General features: G+C 37.0%; 1 protein-coding gene across 8 annotated transcripts in view; it reads right to left on the reverse strand.

The window, feature by feature from the left end:
• YAP1 (Yes1 associated transcriptional regulator) overlaps positions 1 to 14,441 on the reverse strand; it is a 91,116-nt gene that overhangs the window by 22,416 nt on the left and 54,259 nt on the right. For 2 of the 8 annotated variants that reach the window (XM_064441307.1, XM_064441305.1), the window contains exons 4-5: positions 13,073 to 13,186; positions 249 to 430 (exon numbers count right to left, since the gene is read on the reverse strand). In XM_064441307.1, coding sequence (XP_064297377.1) covers positions 249 to 430; positions 13,073 to 13,186 — 296 coding nt within the window. Of the gene's footprint in view, positions 1 to 236; positions 431 to 13,072; positions 13,187 to 14,441 lie in introns of all 8 variants that reach the window. The other 6 variants (XM_064441306.1, XM_064441303.1, XM_064441311.1 and 3 more) reach the window with 3 other exon arrangements.

A 14,441-nucleotide genomic window follows, 5' to 3' on the forward strand; every position in this document is an offset into this window, starting at 1 on the left:
AAGAAGCCTGTTCTTGCAGAGGTTTGTTAGAGAGGAATGAGGGAGGAAAGCAAAATCCTTCAGTCTGATAAGTCAGATGCTTTCAGTACCAAGCTGATACCAATAACAGAATGAATTCAGACCCTTTTAGGTTTCAAAGCTTTTTGTACAGTCACCAGTTTTTAAGACTCACTGAAACAACAACTTAGCCCAAACAAAACAACATACAAAAGAAATAGTGGAAGTAGGTGTCTAACCTGTGGCCTCACCTGCCGAAGCAGTTCTTGATGCTTCAGTCTCAGCCTTTCCTTCTCCATCTGTAGCTGCTGAAGTCTCATCTGTTGTTGCTGATTGGAGCTACTCCCACCCATCACACCACCTTGGGGACTCTGAGGAGCCAGAGGGGGTGGCTGTTTCACTGGAGCACTTTGGCTGATTCGCTGATTCATGGCTAAGGAACCAAAACAATATACATTTGAAAATGAAACTCAGACAAATATATGCAAGGAAAGTATTATCCTTAGTAGGCATATATTAAAAAACTTTACAAAATTACAAGCCATGACAGTACAAAACACGCAGCTGCACTGATGTTGAGGGTGAACTGTATGCTCACATGTTACTCCTATGAAATCAATGCAACAGTCTCATGTTTAAGAGTACATACTGGTTTCTAAAAGCTTCTAAAACCAGTTATATGTATAAGTTGGTGAAAAATTCAAAAGCGGCAGTAAAATATTTCAAGTTTAATTAGAAGGATCTCTATTCTTCCTAATAAACTATTCTCACTTTAGACACAAATAATAAAACCACTTTTTAAATTCATGTGAAATCTTAGAAGCATTAATCTCGAGAACACATAGAATGACAAAACAGATCATCTCCCTTATATCAAACTACATTTGGTGAAAGGCTACCATTCTTTCCAATGTGCTGCAGGTCAAGCAACAATCCATTCACATCCTTTTCACATCAAGTTTTGAGTTATTACAGACTCCATTTAGGGCATCTTGACATGCAAAATTATAGCTGGTACAGCCAAAAATACTGCCATCAACACAGAAGAGATTTTGCTAGTGCTTTGTTTTCTTTTACCCTACAAAAGTAAGCGATGCATCTTTTCTGGGGTGTGCAGAAGAAAAAGTGTCATCTTGTACATCTGATGCACAATGACAACCCACATCTTCCCTTCCCCCATAAAAGCAAGACCTAAGACAGTTTTATGTTATAAATTGACTGGGATGCATCTACTTGACAGGCTTGAATTTTCCCCTACATGAAACCAGTATAGTTAAAGTCAACACAGGCACTGGTGTTCCCATAGTGAGAGAGCAGGCTGGGAAAGGCTGAACGTACTTAATTACAAGGGCACTATTTTCAGGTGCTTTGTTTTGGAATTAGTTGTTCTTGTTGTCTGGAACAGCCTGAATCTGTTAACATTCACAATATGCTGCAGAATGCATTTGCCGAAGCAGTGATGGGAAAGCAGTACACATTTTTTTCCCCCTTGGAAGGAGGATTATGGTTTGTGGGAACTAAGAAAAAAAAAAAAGGGAGTGAGCTTCTCTTAGGATGACAGGCTGACTTGGTGCAAAGAAAACCATCTGTTGTATTAGTTTGAATTATTTTTTTCATCACATATAGAGGATTCCTGAATACTAACACTTCTAACTATCATAAGCAAGGAGAATTATCTCATAAAAGAATCTGTATTATCTTCAGTCTCCACTGTCTTTTGAGTGTTCAACTTAAGGTACAGTAGTGCTTTTCTTCTGTTCAAGAAAGCCTAAATATATTTATCTCATTCTAGTACTGAAAATGGCTGTTGCTTCACAGCCTTGCTCCCTCTTCCCCTCGGCACAGCTCATCTTTCCACTGAGAGGTAACAGATGAAGAAGAATGCTTGAGTGAGAACAGGAAAGGAAAAAAAAAAGTCAAAACCAGTTACAGACTCAACTCTCTAGTCTACCCTTTCAGCTATTCCAGAGGTCCAGCACAGAGTCAATAGTCTAATGGACAGGTGCGTCACATTTTCATGAGTCAAGTCAACATAAAATGAAGTGGCAAATAGCTTTAAGTAATTTGAAATAATCTTGTGTGTAGTTTCTTGTAAGACAGCTTCATACATATGATCACAAATAAGATATAACTTCCTGTAAAGGTAAGTGAACAGGTGAAGTAGGAATAGAAACTGAATCCCAATGCCAAGTAGAAACAACAGAGTGAATACAAAGGGCTGGAGCTTCAACTCCAGTCTGTAAGTCCCACCGTGACCCAGTGGGGAAGAAAAATAGTGGGAAGATGACACTGCTGTGGATTAAAGGTTAAAATAAAGCATTTGATCTTATGAGACATCCAGCACTACTTCACCATCAAAACTGAAGTTCAGGAAGAAGATGACCAGGATGGCAAATCAGCCAGCTTTGCCATGTGAGCCGTGGTCACTAGGCCAGCAATGGGAAGAGACAGGACAGCTTGTTCCTCTGCTGAACACACACAGAAGGTTCATATGCCCCAAGACACCAGAAACTGTTAAGCAAAAGTTTCAACAGTGCCAACAGCTGTCCTACAAGGATGTGAGCAGTGAACTGTAATTACAAGCTCCAGGACCTCCACTGGGCAATCTCTGCTGGAATTAGACTACCTATTTTTGCTACCATAGGTAGCAATTAGACTACCTATATTTACCAAATTAGGGCGAAGTTGAAGCTAGAGAGAGCAATGCAAAAGAACGGCAGCCCATCTAGCAGCTCCAGACAAGCTGGACATGACACTGCTGGAGCTGGGAATATATCTGCTCTTTTTACCTGGAATCCTGTTAACTCTGGAACCAGAACTATGCCGTTTGCTTTTTACATCTTACCCTCTTTCACCTTGAAAGCACACAATGAAGGGGGTTAGTAGGGGACAACAGAAACAGCCTTCTCCTGCTGTTAGCTATTTCTGCAACTCAAGCAGAAATCTGTACTAACCTTCAGAAGTTCCAGGATTCAAACCCTGTTATTAAACAAGACGGAAAGTCAGTTACAGTGGAAAGTAAAGAGGGACAAAGGTTAGAAAATTACAATCACCTGAAAGAAGCACATCTAAGTTAAAAGCAAACTACCTAGCTTGTAAAAATTAAGTACCCAAAGCTGAAGAGTGTCAATTTTCTGTAGGTTAAAAAGGCTGCCTTTATGGTCTAGTCTTCAATTATATAATCACGGTTTTGGAGTCCCTGCCTCATGCAGTTCACAGCCAAGTCATGTTACAGATAACCTCATAAAAATGTAACAGTTTCTAACCTTACTTAAACACGTAAGTGCAACATCGCTAACATCCCTATGAATTTGTTTATCCTGCATGTACCATACAAGTATTAATTCTCTAGGTCTCTTTTCCACTAATACTTATCTTTGGAAATAACTCCCCTCTCATGTCAAGGTCTTTATATTTTATATACCTATATCCTTCTGATAGCTACTTGTATTATTCCTGTTCTCTCTGATCACAGTTTGCTCCATTCTTCCTGCCTACTGACTTTGCAATTAAAACTATAACAAATCATGTTTGCCTGATATCAGTTTTTCATTTTATTCCATCATCCTAGATCCCTGAAATGCCTTTGAATATCCATTTTGAAAGTAACGTTTCTAACTAAAAGTGCATCTAAACCAGGAATATAATAAGATAGAGACTTCAGTGTATACTTAATCTCTGTCAATAAATATTGAAGGAAAATTAAATTATATGGTTTGGTAACTCTTCAGAAACCAAACCTAAAAACGCTAGTTTCTAAATTCTCATTCAGGTATCCATTAAAAGGATTTTTCTGAGCATTTTACTATTTCAAAAATGGAAGTGCAAAAGACTTCAAATTGACAAGATTTTAAACTGTCCCCAAACAGGCCACAGAGACATTTTTCATGTAAGGGAACTATTTTTAACTAAAAGTTTGGACATTAAAAGAAAATATTGCTAACTGATCTTTACTGACTTAACAACACACCCAAGCAAAGAACCAGTGGAAAAAACCCAACAGTAATAACACTGAATGATTTTCAGCCATCTTGGCTGATTACACATGTGCTATCTTCAAGGGAAACAGAAAGAATGTAATTTTCTATCATTTCCACCACAGTATTTAATGAAAAGAGGGAAAACACATCTTGTCTCAAGTGACAGGAAAAAACAGAGTTTTAAAGGTTTTTGTTGTTGTTGGTTTGCTTTTTTTGTTTGTTTTGGTTTTGGGTTGTTTTGTGGTTTGTGTTGTTTTTTTTTTCTTTTTAACTCTCAAGTCTCCATTACTTACTGAGGACATGACCTCAGAATTCTGGACTGTAAAGAATATGCTTAGCAATGTGATCTCAGGTAGGCACATTTTATTTTTTCCACACTTCATGCGTTTGTGATGATCCTGACACATACAGCACTTTTTAAGTACTCTGAATTTAAAGGCAATAAAAAGTAGATAAAGGCATTTATCTAGTAGAGTTAGGACTTATCAGTTTTCTGATGCATCCTGCTCCTTACCTTGCATGGGTATGGAAAGCATTTAAATAAGGGGCTCTGCACCCACACAGCAGAGGCTGCAAAGACCTCACAGGCAGAGAAGGAACAAACAAGTCTTTGTTTCTGGAAGAGGGGGATTTGAGGGAGGAGGAGGAGGGGCAGACAAGTTAAAAACACGGGCAACTTTATACAATAAAAAAGATCTTGCCGTCCTATAACATGGCTTAGCTTCACAATTTGCAGAATACAGTCAATTGTAATAGCTGCAATATGCTTTTGAGAACAGAGAATTAGTGGTCTTCAAATGTTACACATTAAACGTTCTACTGTCCAAACTCTACAGCCAAATGCCTGTTCTGTACTGTAGGAGATAATACTTGACAGTTACTGAAAAAAGTTTAGACTGCTGTCTACATCCTTAATGGGGAAAAAAACAAAAACCAAAACCCACAAACCAAGAGAGAGAAACAATTCCCAGTCATTGGTGCTAGACAGAAAAGGCGAACAGATTGTTAACAACTCAAACATAAAAGGCTAATTCTCTCCCAAGATCCTATGCCAATTTAAATCACACGTCCCAGGGCACTGACAGTTTGCAGTAACACAGTACCTTTCCCCTGTGCAGAATTACATGCAAAGATTGCTGTAAGAGCATCCTTAATGATTAACAGATACAGCTAAATGTCTGATGGTTTTTATTTTGCATTTACCATTTCATCCTTCAAAACTAAAACTGATTTTAAAATTTGCAGATTAAAATGTTCTTTATTTGAACAAACAACAACCAAAAAGCTCAGAATCTGAGCATACTCTAACTTACTGTTCTTAACGATAAGAATTAATGTTTTCATTGAAGCAACTGATAAAGAGCACTTGTCTCCTTCAGCTTCATTTGGAAACTAGACAGGTTTTGTGCATCATTTTTGGCTACGGCCAGGCTTTTGAATGGTGCTAGTTTGCAACACTGCAACAAAGGCAAAAATCCTCTTTGATTAAATTGAAAAGAGCTGTGAAGAAAAAAAAATTACCAGAGGATTTGAAAGAATGAGTCTCGGAAGTAATAAAAACTTGTTCCAAGTGGCTTTTTTAGAGAGACTTGGTACAACAATTTGTTGTTTAATCAGGATACAAGTCATGTTTCTGGATTGTATTCTTTATAATGCATTGCTATATTACTTTAAGGAAATCCCAGCTGCAGTTTCATACTGGTGCTGTTAGAAAATAATCTAAAAATTAGCACAATAAAATCTTCTGTTTTCAGTGTCTGATTAATCTGAGAATCCTGGAGCTTAGAGTAAGGGGGGGTACCTGAAACGGACTGTTCTCCGGGCTCATTTTGCTGTTTTAAGTGTGCAAACAAATCTTAGTGTCTTAGGTTAAAAAAAAAAAAAAATTCACTCACTCCTCAGCTGGACTTTTGGTTAAAACAAAATATATCCAACGAAAATATCATCTGTTACAGAAGCATGTCCAAATGACAGACTGATTACTTTTCATTTGAATACAAGTAATTGATAAATGCAATAAATATTTTTCTTTCTGTTCTTCTATCAATATGGCACCTTTTTACAAAACAATATAAATCAATTTAAACAGTTCTTTGTTTTCTTTGATAAAGCTGCTATTGTTTTAAAGTCTTTCTGTATCCTAAAATGCAGAGGTGCAACAGCTGGATTGACTGCCTACCACTAAGGCACTATAGCATCTACAGACAGACTCTTAACACACTGGAAATTAAACCAGAGTAAAATGCTTTTGCAGCTGTTCATGGATCTTTTTTTCCCCACAGAAGTCAATACCAATACTTATAATGCACCTTTGCTCAATGTATGCCATTTTAAGAAGAACAGAAATTTTCTGGCCAGCCAGAAAAGCAAATATAAATGAGATGCAGCAGTAACATAAATAGCTGTAAAAAACTTCTGTTCAGTGGATGCATATAAACAAAACCATTTCCCATTCTTTAAAAAGAAATCAGTTTTAATTTTGGAAGTCTAAACAATTTTTAAAATATTTGACTTTATTTTTAAATCTTCATACAGAATAGAACTGACAGTGTAAGTATCAGTACTACAGAGAACTGTGTAGGACACACTGCATAGGACAGATTATTATGAGATGAAACCTCAACTAACGTCGTCTAAGTTTAAAGTATATGTATGAAACACTGAAAACTACAGAAAGGGCAAGACTCTGAGCTCATCAAGGCCCAGCGTTTGTCCACTGAATGTCTGGCAAAATGTATGTAATCAAAGCTAGTCCACATTCTAGACCAAAGTTTAATCAGCAGAGTCTACATAACGATATGAGCTGCTAACAATTTCACTGCTTAATCACCACATAATACTTCCTGGGTTAATTATGTCAAAACACACGCTTCTGTATAACTTCTTATAAAATAATATGAAAACTTTTTTTAATGCAGATTTCCTTCAATTTATTTCAGGGGAACAAACCCTGTGTATATGCATATGCACATCTGCATCTTTTTTTTAATCTGTCCTAAGACCATTAGAAATGGCTGAACAGGAACTACAAAATCCAGTAAAAACTACTGTAATTAAAAAAATAAAAATCAACAGTATAAAGACACAGAGCAAAATTTTTTTCCATATATAAGAAACTGAAATCGTATTTCAATGTGATCAAGTTCAAGGAGGAAAAAAGCTGAAGCTTTGAATGTTAGATTATATACGATTAGAGTATATAATTGTTGTGTGTGTGTATATATGTTTAGATTACAGAAAATGAATGATGTGTTAAAAACGATGCACCTTCGATTTTTAATGTAGTATGCTCATTAACAGAGACATGCAAACTGCGGTGTTAGAAGGATATGGTGGAAAAAAGGGCCCTATTAGGAGTGTAGTTTTCTTTCAGTGTCACAGCTGTTCTAACACAGCACTGGAAGTACACATTATTTTTACTGGCATTAAGACACCACTACCAATAAATCTCCTTTTTGAACAGGATGAAATTATTCTGAAAACCAAACCAAACCCAAAACATGTATAAACTTTTATTAAGGATTTGTGAGGGCAGTAGGTTTATATAAGTGTGGGTTTTTTCCCTGCTTTTTGTTAATACACAGATATTCTACATAAAGTAGATAACGGCATCCTTACACAATACTTGTAGACAGATTTAATGATTTCTTCAGTGAACTCTGTTCAGTAAAGAGGTCTAAATACATCCTGCTTTTGAACAAACAAGATTTCACTTTCTGATATGATGGCGAACAACTATTAAGTGTCTTTTGTCACTACAATAAGGGCAGCATCCCCTATTACAAAGCGATGCTTACCAATGAAATTTCATGTGCCTCTGCAGATTCGCCATGAGCTCACTTCAACACAAGTCACTGGTTTGCTGAAAACCAATGCTGCTCCATCTGTACACATTTTCTGACACACATACCAAAGTACACAAATCTCTTCCCCACCCTATCTGATCTCTTGAAATTGTTCTGGAAAAACAGAGATGGGAAAACGAAAAATCTAATACCAATATACTTTTCAGATGAGTGAAATCCACTTTGTTTTAGAGAGCATGTAAAGAGAATATGCCACTGAATTTGCAGATCAAAACCAACTGTGGCTCATGCTCTGCTTTTGTGCAAAAATGGAAGGCAGATCTGGAACTTTAAATATCTGAAATGCCACTGTACCCAGACATAAGGTCTGAAAAGTTTTCCAGTCTAGGGTTCTAGTTCTATCTTCTCCACAAATCTGCCTCTGGCAAGGTTCTATAAACTAATTTGAAGAAACACATATTAAACAAAGTGCTGGACAGGTAAGGGATAAGAAAGCAACACTATGGAATATTTCCTTTTAATTTCTGATACTTAAAAATTAGCAGATGCTCTGAAGCTTAAGCTTTTAAGTGCATTTCAAGTTTGTTCTGTGGTTGTTTTGTGTGGATTTTTTTTTAATGGAAATGATAAACACATGCTTCAGTGAAATCTACAGGTGCACTTTACTTCAGTATTTCTGAACAAGCCCTTTTCACTGTTCCAAAGGTATATGTTCTTACATTACAAAAAAAGGAAGCAGAAAATCCTGATGTGCATTCTCTATACTCCTACCGTTACCACTTTTATTCCTTCTCCTACTTGTGTAGTTCAAGTAGCTACTGTACACAGAGCCCCTGTGGCACTTTCCATAATGATATTAAACACTGTCTTGCCTTGCCTTCCCCCTCATCCAAAATTCATGCAGAACTTCAAAAAACGTTAACATAATCTGTAAGTGGGAGTGATAAAAATAAAGTCGTGGCAATGACTTCAATCTGAGGTCACATCTTTTACTTCATACTCCATATGGCAGCTCCAACATTTCAAAGAACAGAAGGAAAAAGACTGGACTTGTGTAACACTGGTATGATCACTAGTAACAAACCTATAAAACTGAAGTCTGGGATAAAATAACATGAAAACTGAAAGAGTATCTTGTTTTACTCCAATTCCTGCAGACACGCTTGCCTGACTGCTCTAATGGAGTGCTACTGTTTAAACACAAGACTTATATTAAACCAACAATGACACAGAAATCAACTGCCAGTTTCTGGTATTTTCCTACTTCAAGTTCACCATCCCATCTTCAAATTTAACAAATTAAGTATCCTCAAAAGGCAAATCATTTTAAGTTCCATTTCAGAAACAAATTCTATCATCTGCAGACTTAAATAACAGTTAAAATCCCTTTAATGGTATTTGATAAGAAAGCCTATTCTTGGAAACTTGTAGCAATAAAGTTGAATGATTCCAAACTTCAACTGGCTCTAGGAAATTTAATTTTATAGAAAAAGCAGATGATGTTCTACTTCACCAACTCCAGCCACTCAGAATGCATAGCTGATCTGCTTCCCACCCAGGCGTTCTTTGACTATCAAGAAAACATACTAACTTATCTGGAAGGCTTAAGAAAACCAGTAGGATCTGTGATGAATGACTAACGGACAATAGCAGAAGCTAGTAAAAGACAAAACAGTCCATAACACAAGCTCAACCTGACAATCCAATTCTCTTAAAAAATAACCTGCTTTAAAAAAAAAGAAAAAGTAATTTGAAGCCCCTTACTTTACTACAAGGCATGCAAAGGCACTGAGAAGGTAGGACAGCATGTTTGTACCAGATGCTCCACTAGGCAAAAAATCCTGCTGATACAGGCCTAAGGACCCCCCTCCCATCCCCATTCCTTTGATCCCATGTCATGTTTTATTATTGCCTGTGCTTGGCAGCAGAAGACCCTCCTTTCATACTTAGTTCTTCCCTAGATTTTCAAATTTGTGAATTCTCCTAATGCAAAACTGTTCTAAAGTCAAATGCACAGGCTTGAAGGATCAACATCTGAGCCACAACAAGACTTTACTGCCATTTAAGTGGTGTAGCTGAAGACCTCAAGCGCACTTCAAAGATCTTAGATCTGAGTCTTAGAACAAAGTTCTTATCTTCAACTTGGAGCACTCAGGTTTTAGACCCGGCCTACTCCACAGCCAGGTATTTTGACAGTGACTCTTATCTGATGCATTAGTCTTAAAACCCTGCTCCAAGAAAGAATCCATATTAACTACGTCCTTTTATTTTCTCTTTAAAAGCATGAATGCAATACCCAGATTCCTCATACCAAGTAAGTCAGTAGGTGTCTCCGCCTAAAACAATTTCTTCAAACTGATTCTCCTTCCTCTCTCTGTTCTAGCCACATTAATGGAAAATTCCCAGCACTACTTATAAAAAACAAACAAAACACGGTATACGCACACCTACTACAGAAAATAAAGATGAATGCAAAGCTTCGATGAGAAACATACAGAGCCATAAGAGCTGTCTTCCTGGAAGCTGGGAATTCAGAAGCAACAAGGGCAAAGACTCTTCAAACTTCTGTTTCTGAATACTGGAACAGAGGAGTATGTTTGCACATACCGTTCAACAGCTTTATTGTTTTCAATGGTTCTTCAGATTGGTGAAAGTGGCAGTATCAAGGGAGAAATGAATTTCTGCTTCATTTTCAGTCACTGTTAGTATCACTGTAATAATCAAAAGCTTCAACGCTACAAAGATGACTTCACCTAGGATTGCTTATGAAAGTTTTAGTAGTGAAAAAATAGTGAAAACTAAGCCTTTGTATTAAAACAGAGCGATAGAAAAGAGTATGGTGATCCTCAGGGGGAAAAACCCCAAAGGATTTTCAACCTATATTAAGCACAGAAAGGTAAACTTCTGAGTCATTCACATGCTATTTAGGGTCACAGCATATATTTGTAGAGGATCTCCACATGATAAGTAAATGCAAGGCTCAGTAAGTTAGCTCTGTCAAACATTTTTTTTCTACTTTACTGGAGTGACTTAAGGAGGTCACAAGTGAGAAAGCAATAGGAATAAGATTTTGTATTTTCTTGGCTCAAATGATAACAACATAAACCACAATACAATGTGTACAACTTAAGATTTCAAGGAAAACTCCTTCAAGCTCAACAGCAGCTAGCAGCTTGTCTCTATTTGCCATCACTCCAGATCAGAAGAGCCCACATGCTTTCCCCCCCCGCTTTTTTTTTTTTTTCTTTCTTCTTCTCTTCTTCTTCTTTCCTGCCCCTTTCAGTTACACTTGAGCTCTTTGACTGAAAAGGTCTGGAACAGATTAAAAGTCCGACCACAAAATAAAGAGCCTTGGCATGTACTCAAGCCTGTCTGGGATACACATACGCAGTGGGCCCAAAAAGGGAAGCTATGCAGCAAGAAACCCTTATGCAGTCTTTTGGACGTTTCTAACTTCTTTCAGTTTAGCTGCACAGCCTGAACATTTGATGGAGTTTCAGTACACACAAGACAAGTAGCTTTTGCTCTTACAGTTAGACCATACTATTTACAGGAGTACAAAATAGTTCTGAGAAACACGGTTCTTCTCACTCACGACCTCTGTCAATTACAGCCTTTTCCACACTCCTTTTTTAATTCCAGCTCATCACTGGAAACTATAAAGTAATGCAAAGACAAGAAAAATAAATACCCTGCAAGATTACTTAAATAAATGTAATTGACCTGCCTCTTTTAACTGCAAAAGGCAACACTGATTTTCAAAATGACTGCTTCCTTTTCAGCCTTATTCACATATTAAGTAATTGTTAAGTTGCGAATTACCCACACACTCCTCTTGCAGCACCCAAACAGATCTGCAGCTCTGGCTGGTGCTAAAGTCAGCATGGACATTTGCCAAAGCTGACAAGCTTCAATATATGCCCCACCTTCACGCTCAAGTTGCACAGTGGTTCAACCTGTCTACAAACTGGTGAGCAGTTTATAAACAAAGTGTGACAATCTGGCGTTCTCCCTAAGAGCAAACGGATGTTTAAAGTAAGCACTCAAGCCTACAAAACAAAAATGCTGAAATGTCTAACAGCCATTTCAGAAAAACAAAACAAAACAGAACAGTGACTGTTGAGTTTTGCAGCTCTGTGTTTATATGGCATTCATGGAGTTAATGCCTCTCCCAAAAGGGGCCCACAGTTGTTGTTAGGTCAACCCCTGTAAAGCTTCAAAGGCTTTGTATCCCCTCAGCCTGACCTACTCACTGATCTGCACACTGTTTTCATTTAGCTGCACCGAGTCCAAAACTAAAGCCTGAAAACCACAATGATCTCTTCTTTTTTTTACCCCTACTGTTTTTTTCCATGGCTCTGGAAAAATAACTAAAATCCAAAGGAGTTGAAAATAGTAAGTCACTGGGAAAACAAATAAGGGGTAAATTAATACAGCTAATAAAGCTTATACACACAGGTCATGGCTTTATACAAAAACTAAAGTTGTAGTACCACCTTAAATACATCAGAACAATCACTTGGACAATCTAAGAAACTAGTTTAGAGTCTCTTAATACATGCTATTGCTATTCATAGTCATCAGTGCCAATATTTTATTTAAATGTTTGCAGCTCTGCTTTCCATATAAATCACAAACATTACAGGAAAAGAGTTATCAGTTCTATTTTGTTAAATTTTTACATCTCAAGCCTGCAATCCCTAATTTACTGTTTCTATTTCCAATATTACATCATCTTTATGCTACAAAAATTTTAGAGTAGAAAAAACAAAACTAATCCTTTCTCTCCATATTGTTTAAAACAGAAAGTTTTGTCATGATCATCACTGTGACAAGCTGGAATTATAAGCTGGTATATGTTTCAAGTATATTTAAACAGCATAAATTATTATTTGACAATGCCCTCTTTGGGATAGAACAAAGGAAAGTAAATAATTGTTTGGGAATTGAAAGATTCTTCTGTGGTAAAGTTTTGCAATTTTAAAGGGAAGAGTGAGCTTGGCTGAAACTGTCTCTAGGTAAGTAATTTCTGAATGCCACCAATTTTGGGAACTGTATGGATCCTATGGCAAAATCCCAACCCCTAGCATTAGAAACTTTGGTGACATACACTTCTACAGGATATATGCTAATCTTTTATTTTTAAATAATTATTTAAATCAAGGTCTCTATAATTCAAATTAAAATATATTTTAATTTTACTATTAAAAGTTTTCAAAATATGCCTGCAAAATTAAAGCTGAGTGAACTGAAGCGAATCAAAAATTCTCAAGTGAGATGAACTTTTACCAAAGCGTGGGTCAAGCCTTGGGTCTAGCCAAGATGTGGTCTTGTTCTTATGGTTTATGTAGTAAATTTCTCCATCCTGGGTCATAGCTTGTTCCCATCCATCGGGGAGTGGGCCTGCAATATAGAAGGAAGGAGTTGATGGCGGGCTCTTGTTTGCTCCAGCTGAAATTGATCTAAAAAAAATTCCAACATTTTACATATATAACAGTACATGAAACAGAAGAGTTTCAAGCTCATGTCTAACATTTCTGGGATAAGGGCAAAGAAGTGGCGGGTGGGAAATCAAAGAACAGAAAGCACTTCTATAATTTTGATTTAGGATTTGGAGTTCAATTTTGTAACGTCTTTGCATCCTTTCATATGCTTTTGACACGTCCTTTTGCTATAGCACTATAGTACAAAACCAGCAATAAGTCAAGCCTGCCAGAATGAAACCAGCATGAGCACCGGGAAAAAGAATAAGCATAGAGATATTCTACCTTTCATGGGAAAGTTCATCTAGTGATTAAGGCCCAGCAGCAACAAGGTAACACTGACAGGATCCTAAAACATTCCTCTATCTTTCACAAACAATTAAAAAAGTGACAAAACTTGTTTTCCCTTTACCTCATACCATAACCTTCTGTGAAAGCTTAAGCAAGCAAAAACACAGACCTGAAGAACAGGAGGCAAACAAGCAATGAAAAAGTAAAGGTAAGAAAACAACACAAGCAGACAGACACAGTGCTACAAACAGCAGTGCTACGCCTCTACAAGCAGGGAGGCACAGGGAGGGAAATCTACGTTTAAGAAATGGTAGAAGGTAGGTAGGTGGTGGTATCCTGGAGTCCAGAGCTAATGTCTGAACATGAGAGTCTTGAGGTGTGTTTCCCTTATGTTCCAAATATCAGCTTTTGAGAAAACCACATTTCATTGCTATACAGTTCATAAACCACTCATTCCCATCTCTATATGATCATGTACATTCATCTGTATTTTGCTTAGACTGAAAACTATTCTTGAAGTTACAATCATCATCTCATCTTCTCTGGCAGGTGCTTTACAAATGTCTGTTTTTTAATTCTTATACTCACATAGATATAGACTTTCTAAAATATCTACATGCAGGAAGATCTTGCCTACATACCTTTAGATTTAATCACAATCCTAAGATAACATAGCAAAAGATCCACTACAAATGTTAAGAATGTAAAAGAAATTACAACGAGACCTGCTGCTGGAAGCCATCATATTTCAATCTCTCCTTCTACTCTTTTTCAGCCTAATACAGTAGTAATACACTAGCAAAAGCCATCTGGATGTTAAGACTTGGACTAACAGATCATCCTGTATAATGTAAGATACATTATGCACAAACATCATAATTTCA

The sequence above is a fragment of the Phalacrocorax carbo genome, chromosome 1 (genome assembly GCF_963921805.1).
Source record: "Phalacrocorax carbo chromosome 1, bPhaCar2.1, whole genome shotgun sequence".
In the NCBI taxonomy this organism is placed as follows: Eukaryota; Metazoa; Chordata; class Aves; order Suliformes; family Phalacrocoracidae; genus Phalacrocorax; species Phalacrocorax carbo.